The 25,231-nt window shown below is 45.3% G+C and overlaps 1 protein-coding gene across 1 annotated transcript in view; it reads right to left on the reverse strand.

Annotated features, from left to right (window-relative positions):
* Window positions 1-24,238, reverse strand: part of LOC306934685 (histone-lysine N-methyltransferase EHMT1-like) — a 60,770-nt gene extending 36,532 nt beyond the window's left edge. The window contains exons 1-8 of the mRNA XM_079517365.1: window positions 24,098-24,238; window positions 21,713-22,082; window positions 17,901-18,018; window positions 16,032-16,117; window positions 13,962-14,196; window positions 11,678-11,817; window positions 7,962-8,105; window positions 2,013-2,332 (exon numbers count right to left, since the gene is read on the reverse strand). Coding sequence (XP_079373491.1) covers window positions 2,013-2,332; window positions 7,962-8,105; window positions 11,678-11,817; window positions 13,962-14,196; window positions 16,032-16,117; window positions 17,901-18,018; window positions 21,713-22,075 — 1,406 coding nt within the window. The 5' untranslated portion in view covers window positions 22,076-22,082; window positions 24,098-24,238. The remainder of the gene's footprint in view (window positions 1-2,012; window positions 2,333-7,961; window positions 8,106-11,677; window positions 11,818-13,961; window positions 14,197-16,031; window positions 16,118-17,900; window positions 18,019-21,712; window positions 22,083-24,097) is intronic.
* Window positions 24,239-25,231: the final 993 nt, after the last annotated feature.

Raw genomic sequence — 25,231 nt, forward strand, 5'->3', positions numbered from 1 at the left:
TTAGACCCATGCTCACATGCCCCCGCCCCCCTGTCAAAAACTGCTAAAATCCCTAAAACGAAAGAAAGCAGCAAATGAAAGAAAATTAACACTCACCTTTTAGTTTCTCTAATAAAAACCTAAAACATGAACCTTGGTTGAAAAAAACTAAAGTTGTCCTTTAAAACACCAAAAAGGGGTTCCCGCCCAGAATGGGTTAAGGGTGGACTGCCCCGCCCCCCCCCCCCCCCCCCCCCCCTTCCTACCGGATGTCTGCGATGATGGAGACCTAACGGTCCTTAGTCACACATTAACGTCACGGTATAAATGAGAGTGCCGTCAGCTAAACGCCTCAAGTGGAAATGGGAATATTGCCAGAACACACTGCCAATGTCATGTCAATAAAAGGAGTGGCAATGTGCTTTACGCTAGAGCAGGGGTTCTCAACTCGTGGGTCGCGACCCCTCGGGGGGTCGCCAAATTATTTTAGGGGGTCCCACAAATTATTTTCAAAAAAATAAAAAAATAAAAAAAAAGATTTTTATTTTTTTTTCACGATTTTTCAAAAATAGCAGACCTACAAGCTCGTAGCGCGCCACTCGGTGGCGCGCTATGAGCTTGTAGATCTGCTATTTTTAAATAGCTAAATTATAACAATGCTTAAAACACAAAAAGGGGTTCCCGCCCAAAATGGTTTAAGGTTATTGTAGCAGTCAATTTATATTGGGGGTCGGGAGGGGGCGGGGCGGGGCGGGGGTCCCGAGACATTGCTAATAAGCCAGACTAATATCACACAACACTGTCGCGGTATATTAGTCTGGGCTGGCTCCACTTGGATTACATTTCCCGGGGGGCGGGTTCAAACATTTTCTCTTTGACGCAATTGGTCAGAGCTACTGTCAGTCAAAGGTCTCAAGCATTGAACGTCACTGTACCAAAGCCCGCCCATATTGCATACCGTGTCCCGATTGGTCCGACCTGTTCTCGGTTGTAGGAAAGAGGCGTGCTACTGAGCCTCGCCAGACCCTAATCCGCTGGCAGGCAATTATTTTTTTGCCAACGGCTGATTCGGTCTGGTTTATTAACCAGGCTAGTGGTTTTCGACCAGTGGTCCGGGAACCACCAGCATGGCCGCGGGAAGATGTTGACAGTAGGAGGTGCTGAACGCTTAGTAGGGGGAGTGTGCGCGTAAGCGCGCGCCGCAAAATGCACGTGCACGTGCCTCGTGTACGCGCATTTTCGCTAATTTTCACGCAGAAAAGTTACTTTCCCTCTCCGCACCCATGAGCAAACTGACACAGGCAATTAACCAGGATAAGGCACCGATACTGTGATACAGCATATTTATTAGTCCATTAACAGAAATCTGTTTTGATTAAAATTATTATTATTTTCCCCCTCCTGTCCGAGGGGGGGCTGTGCCTGGGCGGAGAAGGTGCTCCAGCCCCCCCCAGCACCCCTACTTCCCTCAGCCATGACCACCAGTGGTCCTTGAGGGGGTTCCAGCCGGTCCCTAAATGATAGCTTGGTTGGTGACCAAGTGGACCATATATGGGCATGATATTTAACTCCCGAGAGCATGAAATGAAACCGGGTTGCATTTGGTACACAATAAGAGATTGTAGAATTATTATTAAATGTAATAATAATGGAATAAACATTTGCCTGTTGTCTCTAGAAGTCTCGCTCATAGCGCGCCACCGAGTGGCGCGCTAAGAGCTTGTAGGTCTGCTATTTTTTTGGAAAAAAATCGCGAAAATGTGGTTTGAATATTCTTTGAATATATATTCTTTCAGAGCGAACGTTTTTAACTCGAATCGTTGCTTCTGAGAGGTTCCTGGAACAACATATTTTCAGATGGGGGGGGGGGGGGGGGGGGGGTCGGTGGCCAATTACATATAATTGTTGGGGTCCTTGACATGAAATATTGAGCACCACTGATACAGAAAACATGAGGTATTTCAGAAAACCGTCAGGATTTAGAAGACTTTTTTTTCTTTAAAGGGCCAAAAAATGGGCTAAGCTCAACTCACCTGTCTGGACTCATCATGTCGCTCTCCCTCGTGCCATGTGGCTCGCTGGACTTCTTGGCCCTGAGAATCTGGGGCACAGCGGGCAGCGGCGGCAGCACGGCGGGCGCAGCTGGCAGAGTGGGCACCGGCTCCGACCTGGGCAAAGAGGGCGTCGTCGTCGTCGTGGTGGTCGGTTCAGGCTTGCAGACGGTGACCTGGTGGGCCCTGCTGGCATCCTCCCCGCAGTGGGGACAGAACCTGTGCTCCTTCAAGATGGAGGCACAGCCCTGGTGGAAGCGATGGGCCATGGTGCCATATGGCTGGCACTCCATGAAGGTTCCCTGTGGGGAGGGGGGAGGAGAGAGAGAGAGAGACCTTAAAGATGGAGGCACAGCCCTGGTGTAAAGCGATGGGACATGGAGCCATTCAGTGTTTTAGCCGTGACGTGAGCGCCCCCCCTCCAGAGATACTTCCGGGTCCTACTTTTGTGTCGCTTTTGTGTCCCCATAGAGTTATACTGTGACGCTCCGTCGGGCTAAATCTGAGACGAAAACAACCACGAAAGTCTCATTTTACCGCTTTCCACGCAACAACAAAGCTGCTGCTCTCCCAAAGCTGGCTGTGACAGGCCGTCTGCCCCACACTGGATATTATCGCCATTTTATTTCATTGTGTCAACTAAATCCTCATTAATTGCAAACTAGATTCAACATACTCAAGCCTGCACACATTCTAAATATGCCCCCGAAATATTGTACTGAGCAAATGGACTGTTACCACCTTCAATAATAATGATAATAATAGTTTTTATAGACTACGTGACAACCAGGAATAGTCTGGTGACCACCGGAGAGACGGGTGGCAGCCGGAAAGTAGACGGCACCCGGGAGCAGTATGGGTTGGCGCCCCAGCCTGTGTCTTCTGTGAGGAAGAAGCCCAACAAACCCACGGTGAGGCCTTTAGGAGGGCCATTCAAGCCTCAAGCTGAGCCTGCGGCACCACCAAGGGCAAGGTGGAGCCTGCGGAACTGCTGCGGTTCGAGTTCCTCAAAATTATACTTCTGTACTGAGTTACTTTACACCACTGCTCTGTGGTAGAAGCAGCAAGTTGCTAAGTGTGACATTTCCCTACACTCTTCCTTATTGGCACAGTAGATGATTTTGCCTTTTAGCTTTAACCCATTCTGGGCGGGAACCCCTTTTGGTGTTTTAAACATTATGTTATAATTTAGCTATTGAAAAATAGCAGATCTACAAGCTCATAGCGCGCCACCGAGTGGCGCGCTATGAGCTTGTAGGTCTGCTATTTTTGAAAAATCGTGAAAATATTTATTTCAGAAAACTGGAGGATTATTTTTTTTAAATTTGGGTTAAGATTTGGGTTAATCCATTTAGACCTGAGGCTGATTTTAGTTTTCTGAAAAACCTGTGTTTCTATGTCAGTTGCGCTCAACCTTTTTCATGTCAAGGACCCCCATCTGAACATATGTTGTTCCTTGAGGGGGGCCACCCCCCCCAGAAAGATTCGAGTTAAAACGTTTGCTCTGAAAGAATATATATATTCAAAAATTTGTGGCACATATTCACGATTTTTCAAAAGATAGCAGACCTACAAGCTTGTAGATCTGCTATTTTTCAATAGCTAAAGTGTAACATAATGCTTGAAACACCAAAAGGGGGTTCCCGCCCAAAAATGGGTTCATGTCAGTTATAGGGTATGTGATCGTCATTCACCATCTCCCTTATGTTTTTTTTGGAATTTCAAGTGAAAACCAGCTGCATTATTATTATCTGTGGGTCTGCTGCTGACGTTATGCCACTTTTTACCTGCGCTCCGCTGTTATGCTCAAATTAGTGACCCTAAAGAAATCTGAGGCAACATGGCTGGAGACGAGGCAGCCAATCAGAACTGCTCGACTAGCCATGCCGCGCAGACGATGGGATGTCATGCGTTGTTGCCAGTGGTGGCAACTGTCGTGACAGAAATAAGCTAAGCAGCCTCCAAAAACCAAACCAGGCAAGCAACTGTGAATGAATCCACGTTAGGATGGAAATATGCAGACTTGGCAACACTCGGCAGAAAGACTAGCGGTGTCCGTCTACCGGTCGCAAGTTTCCCAGGTAAACACTGACCTGCCGCTTCTACGAAGCAGCTGGTAAAAAAATAACTTGCCCTGAACGCAGCTCCTCCGGCGGCATTACAACTAAGGGATCAGAACACGGGGCATTTGATGCTTCAGTGAGCAGAATGGTTCATCGAAGCGTGATTCATCGAAGACGGTACTGAAAAGTGATAGCGTGTTGAATAATAGCGCATTTTGGGTGGGAACCCCTTTTGGTGTTAGCATTATGTTGTGCTTTAGTTATTGAAAAATCACACCCGTGTGAACTGAGTGGTGTAAGATCTTATATAGACTGATCAGCTGTGGTCTGACGTAATGAAATCACACCTGTGTGAACTGGGTGACCATAGCAACCATGCTCATTTTTTGGTACGAACAGACTGACAGACAAACTAACAAAGCCAGTTGTAGGAGTGGTTTACACCACTCAAACATAGCAGATCTACAAGCTCATAGCGCGCCACCGAGTGGCGCGCTGCGAGCTTGTAGGTCTGCTATCGAAGAACCACTGACATAGAAACATAGCTTTTTCAGAAAACTGTCAGGATGTAGAAGACATTTTCAGAATCTGATCTCAGGTCAAAATGGGATAGAGAAGGAAGATCCAGTTTGGGACAACTAATAATATGCTGGCCGCGCAGCTGGCAATAAGGAAAGCCTGGGGTACTGCAGTTCAAAGATGCCGACTCATAATTGAAAAAGCACAGTTTGAGACGGAGCATAGAAGCACAGATGGGCTCGTTATAGGCCTATCGAGACCCCACGGGTCACATCATATCCCTGGATTTAGGCAGCTGCTCGTGCGCTGGAAATATGAGTCAGTGGTTCTCAAAACGATTTTCGTGCCAAATCGATTGAAGTGTTTGGCCACGGACTCCCATTTGAAAATATTGTCTGCGAGGGGACCATAGAGTATATATATAATAGAGACTGAACTGGCGCGAAGCTCCGCCCCCCCAGCTATTCATGTCAGTGGAAGTTGCTCAGTGGCGTTTTGAAGCACCCGGAAGACTGCCGGAAGTCCCTCCCAGGACCTCAACTTTGAGGTCCTGAGTGACGTAGGGCAACCGAGCGCTCAACGTTAAAGCCCAGCTGCACGGGGTTTCCCGGTCATGAATCCACGGGTCCGCCTGTAGTCCCTCCTCCTACCACTAGGACCCAGAGCTTCAACGTTGGAAAGTCTGCCTGCCCCCTTGGAGGGGACCCCTTGCTCTTGCCCTTGGAAGGACACCTTCCAAGGGCAAATCCACCAACAGCCGGGCATAGAATAGAACCGAGAATGTTTACGCTTAAAAAGGAGCATTCAGTGATTTGATCTCAGGTCAAAATGGGTTAACAAAGGGCCGCTCTACCTCCTGAGCCGAGGCGGAGTTTCTCGAGTCTAGTGAAAAGCATCAGTTGAATGTCTCAAAGAGCTAATCTGAATATAAATGTTAATCTGGTGTGTTCAGCGGAGAACCAACCTGGACAGACATGTTTCAATGCAGTGTTTATCAACATCATGTCCCAAATGGAACCTTTACGAGGCCGCAACGCTTATGGGTCTATTTGGTTCCGTTTGTACAACGCTTGAGTTCAATTAACACTGCCCTACAGAAGAGTCCACAGTCCTTACTCACCACCCTACAGAAGAGTCCACAGTCCTTACTCACCGCCCTACAGAAGAGTCCACAGTCCTTACTCACCGCCCTACAGAAGAGTCCAGTCCTTACCCACCGCCCTACAGAAGAGTCCACAGCCCTTACTCAGCCCTACAGGAGAGTCCACAGCCCTACAGAAGAGTCCACAGTCCTTACTCACCGCCCTACAGAAGAGTTCACAGCCCTACAGAAGAGTCCACAGTCCTTACTAACCGCCCTACAGAAGAGTCCACAGCCCTACAGAAGAGTCCACAGCCCTACAGAAGAGTCCACAGTCCTTACTCACCACCCTACAGAAGAGTCCACAGTCCTTACTCACCGCCCTACAGAAGAGTCCACAGCCCTTACTCACTACCCTACAGAAGAGCCCACCGCCCTACAGAAGAGTCCACAGACCTACAGAAGAGTCGACCGCCCTACAGAAGAGCCCACAGCCCTGCAGAAGAGTCCACCGCCCTACAGAAGAGTCCACAGCCCTACAGAAGAGTCCACAGCCCTACAGAAGAGTCCACAGCCCTACAGAAGAGTCGACCGCCCTACAGAAGAGTCCACCGCCCTACAGAAGAGTTGACCGCCCTACAGAAGAGTCCACAGCCCTACAGAAGAGTTGACCGCCCTACAGAAGAGTCCACAGCCCTACAGAAGAGTCCACAGCCCTACAGAAGAGTTGACCACCCTACAGAAGAGCCCACAGCCCTGCAGAAGAGTCCACCGCCCTACAGAAGAGACTACAGCCCTACAGAAGAGTCTACAGCCCTACAGAAGAGTTGACCGCCCTACAGAAGAGTCCACCGCCCTACAGAAGAGTCCACAGCCCTACAGAAGAGTCCACAGCCCTACAGAAGAGTTGACCGCCCTACAGAAGAGTCCACCGCCCTACAGAAGAGTCCACAGCCCTACAGAAGAGTCTACAGCCCTACAGAAGAGTCTACAGCCCTACAGAAGAGTCTACAGCCCTACAGAAGAGTCTACAGCCCTACAGAAGTCTACAGCCCTACAGAAGAGTCTACAGCCCTACAGAAGAGTCTACAGCCCTACAGAAGTCTACAGCCCTACAGAAGTCTACAGCCCTACAGAAGTCTACAGCCCTACAGAAGAGTCTACAGCCCTACAGAAGAGTCTACAGCCATACAGAAGAGTCCACCGCCCTACAGAAGAGTCTACAGCCATACAGAAGAGTCCACCGCCCTACAGAAGAGTCTACAGCCCTACAGAAGAGTCCACAGTCCTTACTCACCACCCTACAGAAGAGTCCACAGTCCTTACTCACCGCCCTACAGAAGAGTCCACAGCCCTTACTCACTACCCTACAGAAGAGCCCACCGCCCTACAGAAGAGTCCACAGACCTACAGAAGAGTCGACCGCCCTACAGAAGAGCCCACAGCCCTGCAGAAGAGTCCACCGCCCTACAGAAGAGTCCACAGCCCTACAGAAGAGTCCACAGCCCTACAGAAGAGTCCACAGCCCTACAGAAGAGTCGACCGCCCTACAGAAGAGTCCACCGCCCTACAGAAGAGTTGACCGCCCTACAGAAGAGTCCACAGCCCTACAGAAGAGTTGACCGCCCTACAGAAGAGTCCACAGCCCTACAGAAGAGTCCACAGCCCTACAGAAGAGTTGACCACCCTACAGAAGAGCCCACAGCCCTGCAGAAGAGTCCACCGCCCTACAGAAGAGACTACAGCCCTACAGAAGAGTCTACAGCCCTACAGAAGAGTTGACCGCCCTACAGAAGAGTCCACCGCCCTACAGAAGAGTCCACAGCCCTACAGAAGAGTCCACAGCCCTACAGAAGAGTTGACCGCCCTACAGAAGAGTCCACCGCCCTACAGAAGAGTCCACAGCCCTACAGAAGAGTCTACAGCCCTACAGAAGAGTCTACAGCCCTACAGAAGAGTCTACAGCCCTACAGAAGTCTACAGCCCTACAGAAGAGTCTACAGCCCTACAGAAGAGTCTACAGCCCTACAGAAGTCTACAGCCCTACAGAAGTCTACAGCCCTACATAAGTCTACAGCCCTACAGAAGAGTCTACAGCCCTACAGAAGAGTCTACAGCCATACAGAAGAGTCCACCGCCCTACAGAAGAGTCTACAGCCATACAGAAGAGTCCACCGCCCTACAGAAGAGTCTACAGCCCTACAGAAGAGTCCACAGTCCTACAGAAGAGTCTACAGCCCTACAGAAGAGTCCACAGCCCTTACTCACCGCCCTACAGAAGAGTCCACAGCCCGGGCAGCACTGGTGCTTGACCATGCCGGCGCGGTGGTCTTCACACAGGACCAGCAGGTGAACCGTGTTGGAGGGACGCATCATCTCCTGCTTCATCACTCGCTTCTGGCAACGACTCACCTGGAGAGAAACAAAGAGCATACTGTAAATCAGTGGATCCCAAACTTTTTTTAGCCTGTGACCCAGGGCAGCGGTGGCCGAACGGTTTGCGGAGCGGTCTTGATACCGGAAGGTCGCCAGTTCGAATCCCCGGACCGGCACGTTAAAATTACCACCGCTGAAGTGCCCTTGAGCAAGGCATTGAACCCCTACCATGAAATGTTCTATGAGCAGGGTGTGGCTGTAAACAAGCATCTCGAGCTTAGTCCACTTCCCTGGGTAAACAAAGAACTTTGCTTTGCTTTGCTTTTACCCAAAAGAGAAATGTGATGTCTCCCCAGGACCCAAACTGGTGCCTGGGTGTGGACTGTCAAGAATGTCAGTGGTTCTCAACCTTTTCAGGCCGTGAATAGCGTGCCACCGAGTGGCGCGCTATGAGCTTGTAGGTCTGCTATTTTTGAAAAATAGAAGAACGACTGACATAGAAACATAGCTTTTTCATTATAATACTGATGCTAGATACGGTAAAACCAGGCTTGTTTCCAGTCCATGCCAGCTTGGAAAATCAACAATGGCAGACATTGTAAACAAAGTGGAAATGCAAATTTGGAACCGATGACTGAAGAAGAGGAGGAATTATACAAAGTAGGGTGACATTGATGACATCACGATGAGGCCAAAATCAGTTGAGCTGTTCCTGAGAGCAATTTCCATTAAAGCACCCATATGATATGAAAGCCTGATTGTTCAAAAAAAAATTGTGGGGATAGAAAAAACATATGGGAGCCCCAAAAACACAAAATAAAGTGAAAAAGTTGAATTTTATGTTATAGGTCCTTTCATAAACAAACGGCCACAGCAGCACTTCTGTTGCATTGTTGATTTCGTCGACTAAAACGAAGACGAAAGATGTTCGCCGAGTACCTTTTTCCACTGACGGAAACTACATGAAAACATGACTAAAACTAAGACAAAATTTACTGACGATTTTGTCAACAAATTAAAACTAGACTAAAATGTTAGGAAGGGACTATAGTGGACAAGAGATCCAGTATAAGTCATTTTACACTTGGTTGCATGCTGAAAATAGCAGATCTACAAGCTCACAACGCGTCGCAGATCGGCTATTTTCAGCAAGTGTAAAAACAGTCAAGACGACGGCATCAAGACCCGCCAAAATACATTTTGTTCGACTAAATCAACTGTAGATTTAGTCGACTAAAACTAGACTAACACTAAGACATTCCAGGTGACTAAAGCTAAATGAAAACTATTCAAGAGACTAAAACTAAAATAAAAATTTGCTGCCATAAACAACACTGGAACTTTGGTTCTCGACTGTCAATCATTTAGCTGGGACGTCCTGGCTGGAACCCTCTCCAGAACCCTTGGGGGTCCCCGGACCCCATGTTGATCTATCAATACGATAGAGCGTCGCCCTTCACATGTCGACAACAGGCCCGGAAGAGAATTCCCTATTCATTTTTCCCATAGACGTTTCAAAAAGTATGTATTTAAAGACATTTAGCCCTCGGACAAAGGGTCACCCTCTTCTCACCCTCTTCTTGTGACAAATCATGACAATAAACACAATGTTTTGGGCCGATCAAATAATTAGAAGAAGAAAAACTTTTTTTTTTTTAAACGTGTGGTGCAACCACTTCAATACGGAGCTTTGTGTGTCCCTGGGTCTGTCCCTGGCTGGCTGCCTGCCTGCCTGGGTCTGTCCGAGCACGAAAATATCTGTCCGAGCACGAAAATAGAGTTCGGTTGGTTTTCACAACCAAGTTACGCAGCCTAACACACATACACATATTAAGTTAACTGTATGGTTTCGGGTGTGACAGTACAGTACAGTACAGTAGAGGGACCCCCACACGGTAACTCTGTCATTTCTCGACCGTTTCGGACGCGGGGCGGCTCGCCAGAACCGGGCCGGCACCCTGGGTCTGGAAGTTCTTTCTTCTTCCCAATTATTTGATCAGGCCCAAAACAAGAGTTGGCTTTGTCTGAGGCTTACAAAAGGTCTTTAAATAAATACTTTCTGAAACGTCTATGGGAAAAAAATGAATGGGGAATTCTCTTCCGGGCCCGTCTGTCGTCGTCGTCATCGTCATGAAAGGGACTGCGACGCTCTATTGGGCTGCATTACAAAAAGGACAGGACATACTGTATCTTTTACCACTCAATTGTCAGAATAACACCATGGTGACCACGTACTGTATTAACCCATTCAGGCCTGACGTCGAAATTTAAAAAAAAAGGTTTTCTAAATCATGACAATTTTCGGAAAGATTTGAGGCACATTTTAACGATTTTTCAAAAATAGCAGACCTACAAGTTCATAGTGCGCCACTCGGTGGCGCGCTATGAGCTTGTAGATCTGCTATTTTTCAATAGCTAAATTATAACATAATGTTTAAAACACCAAAAGGGGTTCCCGCCCAAAATGGGTTAATGGTTAATGTGGTTAAACGCTAACGTTCCAGGTCTCAATGGATTAAGTGAACTGTGACATCAGCTCAGCTTCATTCAGTGTTATCTACAGTATTAAAATATTCGATTATTCTTTCATTTTTTACATTTGAATATTCATTCGAATATGGAATATTCGTTGGCAGCACTACGCTGGGAAGTTTGCTTGAGCCGACGCAGCCCTGTTCGAGTTGCGACCCGATAGGCACTTCATCATCATACTATAATTCTGACAGTGTCTGTCTGTCTGTCTGTCTGTCTGTGTGTCACTGTGACTGCCGTAGCTCCTTACTGCCTGCACCAATCACTCCCACTTTTCATACAGGCATTGACCATAATAATATGGAGGTCTTAACAAAGCCCTTTTTCCAATTTAACAAATATATAAATATATAATTAATAATGAATTTATTAGTGAATTAAAAATTACGAAAACGCACCCAGGGCGCAGTACCCCCCGTGGCCACAGGGCGCAGTACCCCCCCCCCCCCCCGCGCGGCCACAAGGCGGCAAGTATTTCACAACGGGTAAGGGCTAGTAATAGTAAATCGTCGTCTCCCCCCCCCCCCCCCCCCTACAATGAACACAGCAGAGGGCTCCCTACCCCACTGACCCAATCACCAAAAGCCGCGGCGCTCCTTCCAGCCCCTCCCTTCGTGGGGAAGACCCTCCAAGTTAATTTGAAAACATCATTGCATAACAATATGAATCATGATGTTTCTTACAAGAGGACCGCTCTATTAAAAAATAAATAAATAAATCATCGACTATCAAAAACACAACAATAAAAAAATAAAAAACGCTCTCGGGACGAACGACATCTGGTGCCTTTTTGTGTGACTCACGGGTTGTGCGAGTCAGAGCCATATATAGAGTAAGACAGGGTTACGACATTGAGGGGGCAGAAAACAGCCCAGTCACGTGGTTCATGTAAACCGCGCGAGCCCCATAAGACTCCAATGCGTTCCGTAAACTTCCGGTGTCTTCTATTCGCCAATAGAAGTCCATTATGTAGAAGAGCCCGCCGATTGGACTGGCCCCATGAAAATGAATCGAGTTGTCTTACTCTATGGCTGTGGCGTGGAGTGTCCTCCCGTTTCTTTAGGGTGGGGTCTTACCATTCCGTCCACGCTCTCGGCGGCCATGCAGGTCTGCTCCAGTGTGGACAGGCTGTCGGCGGAGGACGGGGTCTCCATGCGACAGCAGCACAGAGGCAGCTCCTCAGCCAGGTCGCTCTCTGTGGCTTCCACACCCACGGCTATAGGGACGGAAACCGCACGGAAATCATGTCATGTCACCATTATTGTGGACAATGTAAGTAATTGCTATTAACGAGATGATCCCGATCCCGAGAACACACAGCATCCAAATCTTGACGGATTGAACGTTGTCAACGTGTTTATGATTCAGGGCGCTTATCTGCTTAATTTTGTTTTTTATATGAACGTGGTATAAAAGCACCTAAGTATGCGGACATCTCTGACGTTTATAACAAACCAAACCGTTTGAAAATCGGTTTTAAATTAAGCACGTTATGGTTATTTAAAAGTATATGCCCCATAGACACAATGTTATGCTCCCCCGAAGTAAGATGGCCGCCACGTAGCAACGTCGCTCTCCATTGGCCAGAGCGCGGGTGAGCCATCTAGCTTTCTTATATATATATATATATATATATATGGTTCCAGGGACCTTCCAGAAGCAAAGATTTGAGTTATTTAAAAAAATAGCAGCTCTACAAGCTCACAGCGCGGCACTCGGTGCCGCGCTGTGAGCTTGTAGAGCTGCTATTTTTCTATAGCTAAAGTATAACATAATGCTTAAAACACCTAAAGGGGTTCCCGTCCTGAATGGGTCAGAACATACCAAGTACACTCTTTGCAGGTCCGTTTCACTAAGTATTGAGGGTTTTAAGTGTTACCAAGTATGCAGCTCACGGACCTGGGCTGCTAGGGCTTCTGGGAAAATGAGTTCAATGCAAGTGAACGGCTGGTTTGTTTGGACTACAACATGCTGTGCGGGCTTTGTTCGTTTCGTAATGGCGGCATGTTTTTTCTCTTCAACAGCAACCCATGGGACTATTTTCCGCCTGATTTCCGTGAATCAAAGCTGCAAATACTTCGGCGTTATGCTCCAAAAGGTAATCGATCGACCCCGGCAGCCTAGATAGGATGGATAGATTAACACCTTGGAGGCGCAGGACGGAGATCACCGTCAAGTTCAAGTTCACGGGCAGTTGCCCGAGACGGAGATTGATTAACGGGACGGAGATTAATGATATCAAAACCGATCGCATCGCTCCACAGCCTAGGAGCGCTTGTTGCCCAATCCTCGGTGTTGCACAACAGTGACACGTCATCGGAAATGTTCCCTGCCTGTTTAGCGGACGAAAACGAAAATCTTAAAACGCTCATAACTCGCGATCTAAATCATCCCGTCTAATTATGAAAAAAGATCCTGTGTTAGACGGCGCTCCGCGGTCCAGTCGCTAGTCGCGATAGATTTATTCTTACCTCCCGTTGTTGTCGATCGACTCTAGAGTGGTGTGGCTATTGTTAGCTGCTACACAGACATTCACAACAACTTCCGGTGCCCCGGTAAAAGTGGTCCGGGCGCTATAAATGATGGGCAAATTGTATTAATGGATTAAATACGTCCGGGCCCTCAAGGTGTTAATCTAAGGCCCCCGAACGTGTTTTAAATGACGTATGACGGAGGACAATTTCACGATCATTTAAAATCCCTTCCGTGTGGTTATTGTGAGCGCTTATCACGATGAGCGATAATAACGAACCCCCACTGCTGCTAAACCATCGTATGGAACACATGCTGTCGCTCGGAGACAGAAAACGAGGAAAACGCCAGCAATCAATAAATGTCCTGTAAGTACAGACAGAAACCTTCTCTGTATTTCATCTTTCTACGTTTGGATGTTGTACTTTGTCGTACGAGTGTCGCACAAAAGCAGCGAAATATTTCCTGTTGGGAGAGATTACGTTTGATGAGTATAGTATACACAGTTACACACACACTGCAATTAATCATCATATTAACCCATTTCGGGCGGGAACCCTTTTTGGTTTTAGCATTATGTTATGCTTTAGCTATTGAAAAATAGCAGATCTACAAGCTCATAGCGCGCCACCGAGTGGCACGCTACAAGCTTTTAGGTCTGCTATTTTAGAAAAATCGCAGATCTACAAGCTCATAGCGCGCCACTCGGTGGCGCGCTACGAGCGTGTAGGTCTGCTATTTTTGAAAAAATCGAAGAACGACTGACATAGAAACATAGCTTTTTCAGAAAACTGTCGGGATGTAGAAGACATTTTTAGAATCTGATCTCAGGTCAAAATGGGTTAAAGACATCAAATATAAAATACATATTCATTAGTGGCCGTCCACCTGAGTGAGAGGGAGAGAGCAGCTCTTGCTGGGCCTTCAGGTCCAGGGAATCTAAAGCCAGCTCTGTGTATTCCTCCACATGGCTGTCTTCCTCCTCCTCCTCCTCCTCCATCTTGGATTCCTTCCTGGGGGTGAAGGTCTCCTGTTCGGCCGTCAGATCTTCCACTGGGAGCTCCGTTCTCTGCCCGCCTGTTGCAGATCCGTTTGTCTCCGCGCCGGCGCTTAGATCCTCTTTCTAAACAGGAGAATAAATGGTGCATTATTATAGCGCTTTTATCCAAAGCGCTTTACATGTAGGTTGTGCGCTACATTCACCCATATATTTGTGGTTTAATGTGAGCTACTTCTCCTGCCGAACGCTGTGTTGATTTGATGCGTTTGTTAGGATTCGATGTGACGTACAAAGGCCGACCAGACTGCAGCCCAGGGGCCCCCCCGAGTCCCGGCCCTGGAGCTTTTCCAGGGCCGGGACTCAGGGGCCCGCACGTGCCAATCAATCACACACATTTCGTGAGCGTGTGTGTGTGTAGTGTAGTGTACTTGTATTACTATTCTTGTGAGGACCAAATCCTCCAACAAGGGCAAGGCCTGCCAGCATCCGATTGACAGCTCCCTAGTCCCCACAGAGGGTGAAATCTCAGTGGAACTACCAATGTGTTCACTGAGGCAGCTCCTCGTTGACAGCAATGCAAATCTATTAATTAAAGTGTTGATCAATCAATCAATCAATCCAAGACATATGTAGGTGAGCGCTGACGCCGAAGCTCCACCCCGACTGTGTTGCGTCCCGTTGCGTTCTGACGGCGTCACAAAATTAACCGGGGGGACGCAACGCAACGCAACGTCGGCAGTGGAGCACCCTTCATTGATTAAAAAAAAAGGGAACATTCCATGCATTGGCGCGACGCCTGTTGGCTGCAGCGGAGCCCTAGCGTGATACGGATAACATTAGGCGACGATTAGTGATAATCTTTATTTAAATATGAACATTAAAAACGTGTTTTTGGAGCTGTGAACACATCCATATACCATAACAGAGATTAAAATAGGGTGCACTTTGCATCCCAAAACGCAGTTTATAGTTGAGGGACGCAATAAAACAACGACCTCTGCATCCACGGGATGCACCACTGTACTACTATCCTGTTTTTTTATTCCAGTTTATTTTGCTAGCTTTAGTTATAATAATAATTTCTTCTTCTGTTTTCTACATGAATATAACCACATTATAACCATAAAAAAAGATTAAAAAAAATAGCGAGACATGGCCAAAGCATTTTCGGGGGTCTCCAGCCAAAAACGTTGAGAACCCCTGCTCTAACCCATTCTGGGCGGGAACCCCTTTTGGTGTTTTAAGCATCATGTTATACTTTCGCTATTGAAAAATAGCAGATCTACAAGCTCATAGCGCGGCACCGAGACGAGTGCCGCGCTACGAGCTTGTAGGTCTGCTATTTTCTTTTAAAATCGCGAAAATGTGTCGCAAATCTTCGAATGTATATTCTTTCAGAGCAAACGTTTTTTTACCTCAAATATTTTTTTCTGGGGAGGTCCCTGGAACAACATATTTTCAGACGGGGGGGTCGGCGGCCAATTACATATAATTTTTGGGGGTCTTTGACATAAAATATTGAGCACCACTGATATAGAACCATATGTATTTTTCAGGGAAAAAAATGAAAAAATGATTTAGAAGACTTTTTTTTAATTTATTTCGATGTCAGGCCTAAAATTCGTCTTGGCAAAGTAAATATTAACCCATTTAGACCTGAGGACGCATGTGTGTCATATTATAGCTTTAAACCCATTTTGGGCGGGAACCCCTTTTGGTGTTTTAACTAAGCATTATGTTATACTTTAGCTATTGAAAAATAGCAGATCTACAAGCTCATAGCGCGCCACCGAGTGGCGCGCTATGAACTTGTAGGTCTGCTATTTTTGAAAAATCGTAAAAATGCGGCACAAATCTTTGAATATATATTCTTTCAGAGCGAACGTTTTTTTTATTTCGACGTCAGGCCTGAATGGGATAAGAGAAAAGAATATTGAACACGGGTCTGAGGGACTCACTTTCTCCTGGTGTTTCAGGACCCTGGCTTTCTTCCTCGTTGGAACCAAGTTATACGTGCCCATTTTCCTCTTCTTCCGCTTGGCAGCTGCAATAATAATAATAATAAACTTTATTTATATAGCACCTTTCATACATAAATGCAGCTCAAAGTGCTTCACGGGGCAGGACACAACAATAGAATACAATAAAACACAGCAAAGTAGTTAAAAATTATAGAACAATGGCAAAGAACAAAATAAAAGCATGAAAACATAGAGAAATAAATAAATAAAAACACAACATGCAGCAAATCAGTCAGGACAGAGTAGGTAGCGCAGATATTAAAACTCGACTAAAAGCAAGAGTGAAGAGGTGAGTCTTTGAGTTGAGAAATGGTCATTTATTCCAGGCTGTTGGGCCGTAGAAGCAAAAAGCTGCCTCGCCATGTTTTTGTTGTGCACATTTTTTTTAGGCACTTCAAGCAGGCCAGCGGTGGAGGACCTGACGGGGCGGTTAGGGACATATCCAGGTAGGCAGTCACGGAGGTACGAAGGTGCAAGACCATTTAGGGATTTATAAACAAGTAAAAGAATTTTAAAATAAATTCTAAAAACCACTGGGAGCCAATGCAGTGATGATAGACCTGGGGTAATGTGTTCTCTCATTTTAGTTCTAGTTAACACTCTAGCAGCCGCATTTTGTAGATAAAGATATGTGTGAGATAGATTTATAGCTTTATTGATCCCGCCGGAGAGTTTCACAGCAGTTATGAGCTACAGAGTTACAGGTACAGAGTAAGGAAAGTATACTGCCGTATTAGGGCATTAAGCAACTAGTCGACTAGTTTACTAGTCGACTAGTAAATCCACTAGTCGACCTTGTTGGTACTAGTTGACTAGTTGATAAGACAAAATAAAAAATAAAAGTTTATTTTTTTATTTTTTCCCCCGATTTTGTAGGCCATTTTTTTTTAATTTATTTCATTTTTTACATAATAGGTAGTTAAACAACTAGTCGACTAGTCGACTAGTAAACTAGGCAACTAGTCAACTAGTAAAAATGACTAGAAGTGAATGCCCTATGCCGTATACAGAAATACAAAAAAGGCAAGAAAAACAATATGTGAATAATATGAAGAAGCACCGCCTGGGACTACCCGTGAATGTAAAATGGTCAGCACGACAATGTAATGCCTCCTGTCATTACAAGTTCAGCTTCAGCTTCAGCAAATTATTACATTTAGCATTTCTATTTTTGTCACTGCCATGATTGTTATTACCATTACGGTCATTGTTACTATACTTGTGTAGTAGTAGTGACAATAATATGAAACACTTATTCTTATTCTTTCAAAATAGCGACGTGGGTTGCCCACATTTTGACATTTTGAAGAAGAAAAAAACAGACGTGTACACTACAGACGTGGACGTCTTGGGCACAAATTGTGTTAAGAAACGTAAGCCGCGTTTTCTGTGGTGCAACGCGTTTTCTGTGCAACACCAGGCGCATGAGACACTATAAGCATAGGGCTTTTTGAGAATGATTCACCATGCCCCAAAAACAGGACCTCCGGGGTCCGGGATGAACGTGGTTAACTCCTGCACCTATTATATAATAGTTTAGAATTAAAAAAAAATCCCCCCCGCCCCCCTCTCTCTCTCTCTCTCTCTCTCTCTCTTTCTCTCTCTCTCTCTTATTAGCAGGCAACAGTGCAGCACTATCTCTCTCTCTCTCCGTTTCTGGCACAACAGCGCCACTTTTGGTACTCATTGGTACTGGTCACACACAAACATAGTCACACACAAACATAGTCACAAACATAGTTGAACACGGACATTGCTGTTCCTTGGAGTGGTTGCACCACTCAAAAAACACAGAGAATGACCAACCTGGCTGTGGCTTGTTATCGGACTGGGCAGCCTTGGCCTTGCGGCTGCGCGAGGGTGCTTCAGTCTTCTTGAGCCGATCAGACTTGTTCAACTTGGCCGCTCCCTTACTGCCATGGGGCTTCAATAAACCAGGGAGAGAAAAAAATAATAAACACACAAATTCAAAACTGTATACGTTATAAATCTGTGGTTTTCAAATGAATGCATTGTCAAGGGCCCCCCAGATTGATATGTATATTTGGTTTACGGACCGCAAATAGATTCTGCCCCCATAAGAGAAGATTTGTGTATTGTGTTGCTAATTTTTCTAAATTATTACAGATTTTTCGTGACTTTTCAAAACATTTCAAACGCAGCAGATCTACAAGCTATGATCGACAAGTAGGCGTGTAACGATACATTTTAACCCATTTTGACCTGAGATCAGATTCTAAAAATGTCTTCTACGTCCCGACAGTTTTCTGAAATAGATTTTTCAAAAATAGCAGACCTACAAGCTCGTAGAGCTGAGCTTGTAGATCTGCTATTTTTCAATAGCTAAAGCATTACATAATGCTAACACCAAAAGGGGTTCCCGCCCAAAATGGGTTAACAGCGATACGATACGTATCACGATACATGGTTGACGATACGATACATTAGCCGATATCGGTTCGTTATGGTGATACGATACATAGTCAATGTCGCCGTTTTCATTTCGAAATACTTTCTTTGATTCTAGAAATTAAAATCTAGTTTTCGATGCAGTTACTATATCGCTACACCCCTATCTATCTAGTATCTACAAGCCATTTTCAAATGGCAAAGCAAAGTTAAGCAAAGTTACTATATTTACCCAGGGTAACTGGACTAAGCATCAGATACTTGTTTACAGCCAGGCCCTGCTCACAGAACATTTCATGGTAGTGGTTCAATGCCTTGCTCAAGGGCACTTCAGCGGTGGTAATTTTAACGTGCCGGTCCGGGGATACGAACTGGCGACCTTCCGGTATCAAGAACGCTCCGCAAACAGTTCGGCCACCGCTGCCACAACCAAGACCAGGCGGGTAGCGTGGATTAAAAACGTTGACTGGGCAAATGAGCACCGCGAGTGGGTCGCAACCGGTTTTTGCCGACTTGCTAATGGGGAGACCATTTAAAACAGGGGAGCCCACACTTTTTGACTTGAGAGCTACTTTCAAAATGACCAGCTCGGCAAGATCTACCCACCAAATCAATTATTATACCATTGCTGAAAATAGTTTAAATATGTACCTGAGGGGGCTTCGGAATAGTAGAGTTCGTGTTACATTCTGTACAGTATAAGACAAATGCACTTGGAATGGGAAATAGAGGGGGAGAAATGTTTTTTTTATTTAATCGTTTTTTTTCTTCAATATATTTAAATGAAATACTCTTTAGGGGTATGTCATGTGATCTACCTGCACAGCCTTTGTGATCTACTGGTAGATCGCGATCTACCTTTTGGGCACCCCTGATTTAAAAGAAAGGTGGCTTGCTGTGGTTGATTTTGGACACGTTGGCTACACAACAGAAATGTGCATGCACAGGGTGAGGGGCTGCCAATGTCACTCCGAGGTGAGCGAGAAAGTCTGGTGACGCGAGGCTACTGCCAATCTAGGATATCTTTTGTTGTTTTTCTTATTTTTTTCGCCCCAGTATTTCAGAAGCTAGACTGGGCAAGATCTCGATTGACTCACTGGGCCTGTGCCCGAGTGGCCCAATGGACACTACACTGCTGGCCAAAACAAAAGTATAAAATAGGCTTAATAGTGGTTAAGAGCAGAGGGATCAGCATTAATTAATTGCAATTTTATAGCGCTTTTCCAAGTGCTCAAAGCGCTTTACAATGGTTCATTCATTCATACATTGGGAGGTGAAGCGGCGAACAGTCGACGCCACCGTCCTCACTTCCCACATTCACACACCGACGGTGGCGAGCTCACACCGACCGACTCATTGGAGGCGATGTAGGGGTTCAGTGTGTCTTGCCCAAGGACACTTTGACATGTGGACAGGAGGAGGAGCGGGGATTCGAACCGCCAATCCAGGGATCATTGGACGACCTTGCTCTACCTCCTGGGCCCTGGACAAAATTTAATTTTTGCCATGGACATACAAAACGAGTGGACAATGATATTACGGGTCCATTTACTTCCATTTGTACACTCCCAGAGGACGTCCTTGCAAATAAAACATTTGAGAAGAACTAGTACTACTAGTGGACTCCTATTATGCCGTGTGGTTAACACTGCGCTCCTTTTGATTGGAATGAGATCCAGAAGTCCTTCAAAATCACATCACTGCCTTCACTGGGACAATTCAGGGAAATGATTTCCAGCACTTTTGCTCAAGTGTAGGGGTGTAACGATACATTTTAACCCATTTTGACCCGAGATCAGATTCTAAAAATGTCTTCTACATCCTGACAGTTTTCTGAAAAAGCTATGTTTCTATGTCAGTCGTTCTTCGATTTTTCAAAAATAGCAGACCTACAAGCTCGTAGCGCGCCACTCAGTGGCGCGCTACGAGCTTGTAGATCTGCTATTTTTCAATAGCTAAAGCGTTACATAATGCTAACACCAAAAGGGGTTCCCGCCAAAAATGGGTTAACAGTGATACGATACGTATCACGATACATGGTTGACGATACGATACATGGCCGATATTGGTTCATTATGGTGATACGATACATACATAACACACACAACATTGTAATTGTTTTCATTCATTCTCTGTCTATCTCTTATAGTTCTTTAGCGTTGGAATCGTATGTTTTCTGATTCGTATATTTAAGAGTGCCGTTTGTGAAATGCTGACTTGTACAGTGTTGATTTGTGTTCTGTATTCGGCTACGAATTGAAATAAAGAATTGATTAATTTAATTGAATTGATGATGAACACTAGTGTCATACATGTTCTGAAGAAAACTATAGAGACTTGACATTCGGAAATTGAGTCTTATGATCAAAATAAGAACATTACAATAATGGTGTGTAAAAAAAAAAAAAAAGAAAATCAAACATTTGCCACAGACAAGACCAACTCTTCGACACGGTCCGGACATATTGATGACCGCTGAATTAGAGAATGTAGAAGAATTGTTATTTTGATCAACGTTTGCCTGTTATCTCTCCTATGGTACCAACATCAATACAGTATATACCATATTCTTTAGGGTCAATAATGGGCCTTGATATAGAAAGGGGTTGAAACCCACAGGTGCAGTAGAAGAAGCTATACAGAGGATGACAGACAGGGTGTACGGTACCCAGTGTTGTTTTTGGCAGCAAATTTTGATTTTAGTTTTGGTCATAGTCTCTTGAATTGTTTTCATTTAGTTTTAGTCACATTTTAGTCACCCGGAATGTTTTAGTGTTAGTCTAGTTTTAGTCGACTAAATGTCATAAGATTTTAGTCGACTAAATCTACAGTTGATTTAGTCGAACAAAATTTATTTTGGCGGGCCTTGATGCCGTCGTAATGCCACTTGCTGAAAATAGACGATCTACAAGCCCACATCTACAAGTGGGCTTGTAGATTGTCTATTTTCAGCATGCAACTCATTGTAAAATGACTTATACTGGATCTCTTGTCCACTAGTCCCTTCCTAACATTTTAGTCTAGTTTTTATTTGTTGACGAAATTTTCAGTATATTTAGTCTTAGTTTTAGTCATCGTAGCTTAGTTTTCATTTAGTTTCCGTCATCGTAGCTTAGTTTTCATTCCATGTAGTTTTCGTCAGTGAAAACAGGTAGTCGACGAACATTTTTCGTCTTGGTTTTAGTCGACGAAAACAACACTGACGGTACCTGTGAGCGGCCAGGAGGAGCAGATGTTGGACCAACAACAGCAGCAGCAGCGGCGTGGCTCGTTCCAGCCGCCGCGGCGAAGAGCAGGCCGCGCGGGGTACCGTAGGTTCTCATGGGCGGCGCTCCCGGCTGGCGGCTGCGGAACACGATGCTGCCGTTGCTGCTGCTGCTGGCGATGGGCGAGCCGTGGAAGGGCGTTATCTTCTGGGGCTTGATCTCTCTCGGAGCTTTGCCGCCGCTGCTGCTTCCACTGGCTTTCCCAGAGCTGGGGTTGTTGTTGTTGTTGTTGTTGTTGTTGGAGGAGGAGGAGGGTCGTCTGCCGGAAGAGCCCCCCTCACTGAGTCCATCTCCATCGGAGTCCATGGTTCTTCTACGGAGAATGAGGGGCTTGACTGTGATTGATTGATTAGGTTAGGCCCGACATCGAAATTTAAAAACTGTCTTCCAAATCATGACAGTTTTCTGAAATATAATGTTTTTATATCAGTGGTGTCAAGGACCCCAAAAAGTATATGCAATTGGTCACCGACCCCCATCTGAACATATGTTGTTCCAGGAACCCCCAGAAGCAAAGATTTGACTTAAAAACATTGACTCTGTAACAATATTCAAAGATTTGAGGCACATTTCCACGATTTTTCAAAAATAGCAGACCTACAAGCTCGTAGCACGGCACTCGGTGCTGCGCTATGAGCTTGTAGGTCTGCTGTTTTTCAATAGCTAAAGTATAACATAATGCTTAGAACACCAAAAGGGGTTCCCGCCCTAAATGGGTTAACAGATTGCCGAATGTACAGTCCAAGGAAAGTATATAGCCATTATGGTCGGTAGGTCAATATTAGACCTAGAATGCCTGTGATCATTTAATTAACTTCGTAAATGTTCATGTATCATAGGCATAGATCCCTTCCTACTGTTCCTAGTTGAATTTAATTATGTGCGGGATTAATGTGATAAATACTCACCCATTAAATAATTCCAAAGACGTGGAGTGAAATATGGTCCTCTAGTTTTATATCCATGTGAAAGTTCTGGCACAAAACGTGTATTTAGTCAATTATCTCCACTTTTTCAAGAGATGCACACAGACGTCTTTCTCTCCGGGCGAGGGGGGGCGAAATGATCGATGAACTGATTCATCGATGAACTGATTGATCCCTGGTCATCACCAGGGAAACACAAAAGTTTGGGTCACACAATTGGCAGGTGCCTTGCGATAGGTACTGGGTATTTAATCACACCACCTGCCAATTGTGTGACCCAAACTTTTGTGTTTCCCTGGTCAATTGGTGATGACGTCTGCGGTAAACAGGACGTATTCGTAAAATCAGTTCATCGATCATTTCGGCCCCCCTCGCCCGGAGATGTGGCAGCGGTGGCCGAACGGATAGCGGCGCGGTCTTGATACCGGAAGGTTCCCAGTTCGAATCAGCCGTCCGACACGTTAAAATTACCACCGCTGAAATGCCCTTGAACAAGGCATTGCACCACTACGATGAAATGTGTTCTATGAGCAGGGCCTGGCTGGAAACAAGTTCTTGAGCTTAGCCCAGATACCCTGGGTAAAGATTTCATTTCAGAGAAAGACGTCCGTGTGCATCTCTTGAAAAAGTGGAGATAATTGACTAAATACACGTTTTGTGCCAGAACTTTCACATGGATATAAAACTAGAGGACCATATTTCACTCCACGTCTTTGGAATTATTTAATGGGTACAAACGGAGTATTTATCACATTTAGGCCGCCAAGTTTACGTCCAACATGAAAGTAAGTGCGACCGTTCTATGGCTCTGTATGTGAAATACTGTATATACTGTATGGAACAACAAGAGCCGTTCTAGGGCTAGGTCAATATATACAAAATCTGCTAAGAGGATAAAACCAGAAAAAAGCACCAAGACTTGTTTACATCAGGGTCCCCCCATTTTCAATTCATCGAAAACATTTACAGATATACAAATCTATGCAAAACAAATATTTTACTGAGGATACTGGGAGAGTAAGAGGAGGGGGGGGGTGGTGGAGTATAAACTTGTCTCTTAAGAGTCCTTTGAATTGAATTGCTTTCGTTATTTTCACTGTGGGGGAGCGGGAGGGAGGGAGGGACAAATCACAGCATTTCGCTTTGCATTTAAATAAAGAGGAACTAAAGGGCAAGCAGGAAATCAATGATCGACCACGCACAACACAACACATTACAATCACACATCATCAAGCATGATGCATCGATCATTCTTCTCTGAACAACCCCTGCAAAGTAAGCAAGCAGCAGCAGCAGCAAGTAAGCATGCAAGTGCAGCAACAGTAGGTGCCACACTGCCACATCTTTTTTACATAACATAAACAGTCAGGGGAGGTTAATTTAACAAAACTCAAAAACTTACCGAGTACGTCAGAGCAGAGGGATCACCCCGGCCGGCTGCTGGCTGCAAGACAGGAAGGCAACTTATGTAAACAGTCAGAAAGAAGTTCCCGGCCGGCGGGGAAAGGCCCTTTAGTGGTAAAACTTTGACCAGAACAAGAACACTACTTCTCTTCTGCCCAGCTTCGCCTTCGGTCGGTGTCTGGATTGTGAAGCGACAGTGAAGAGGGGGGCAGACAGGGGGGCGGGGGGACTACTACACAGAATGTTCCCCTTCTTCCTCTCTCTCTCTCTCTCTCTCTCTCTCTCTCCCATACGCGATGGTACCTACACTGTGGTCATGTGATCAGATGAGAGCTGAGAGGCGAGCATGCTCAGTGAGATTCAACCCGATTCAACATGTTGAGGATTGTTTTAGATGCGTTGAATTGGCCACTGGGAGGCGCCATTGTGTTGCACATGACTCCTCATCGTGTTGACTTGACTGGCGCACATCATGGGTCCTTGGAGGTACCCGGACCCGAATTTTTAACCACTTTAATTCTGTTTCATATTGTCATATTGGGGGTCCCAGTTGGCACATCTTTTCAATTGGGGATCTGTGGCCAAATACATTTGCTGTGTCGATCACTGCGGAAAGCCTGGTTGTAAGATTCCAACACATAGGCCTACATGATGTACATTTTATTTTCTTTCTTTTTTTAACGGTTGCAATTTGTTCTGGGAAACTTCTCAAAAAGCCTGCACTATAGCCTATATGAGGGGATTGAGGGCAATGTAAAACAATGGTTTTGGATTTACGCTCAAATACATAACAGTTCAGTAATTCCATTGTAGCCTACCTACCAACAAGGGATTTGACACAAATATAAGTGAACATGAATAAAAAAGTTCTGAATTGTGTTTGGTCGATAATTGCCCTGATGTAACAATTCGTCTTGCCAATACCTTTGTTCTATAATCTAAACCTTTAGTCTTATGTTAATGTTCATCTATAATATAGATATACCTACTGTATAAAATACTATCTCATACAACAAATAGTACTGCACAAAAGTACTATTGGAAAAATAACTCAATTGTTTTACTTAAGTAAAAGTACCAATACTGCAATTTAGAACTACTTTGTTACAAGTAAAAGTACGGAATTGAAAAT

The sequence above is a fragment of the Electrona antarctica genome (assembly GCF_951216825.1).
Source record: "Electrona antarctica genome assembly, chromosome: 12".
Classification (NCBI taxonomy): domain Eukaryota; kingdom Metazoa; phylum Chordata; class Actinopteri; order Myctophiformes; family Myctophidae; genus Electrona; species Electrona antarctica.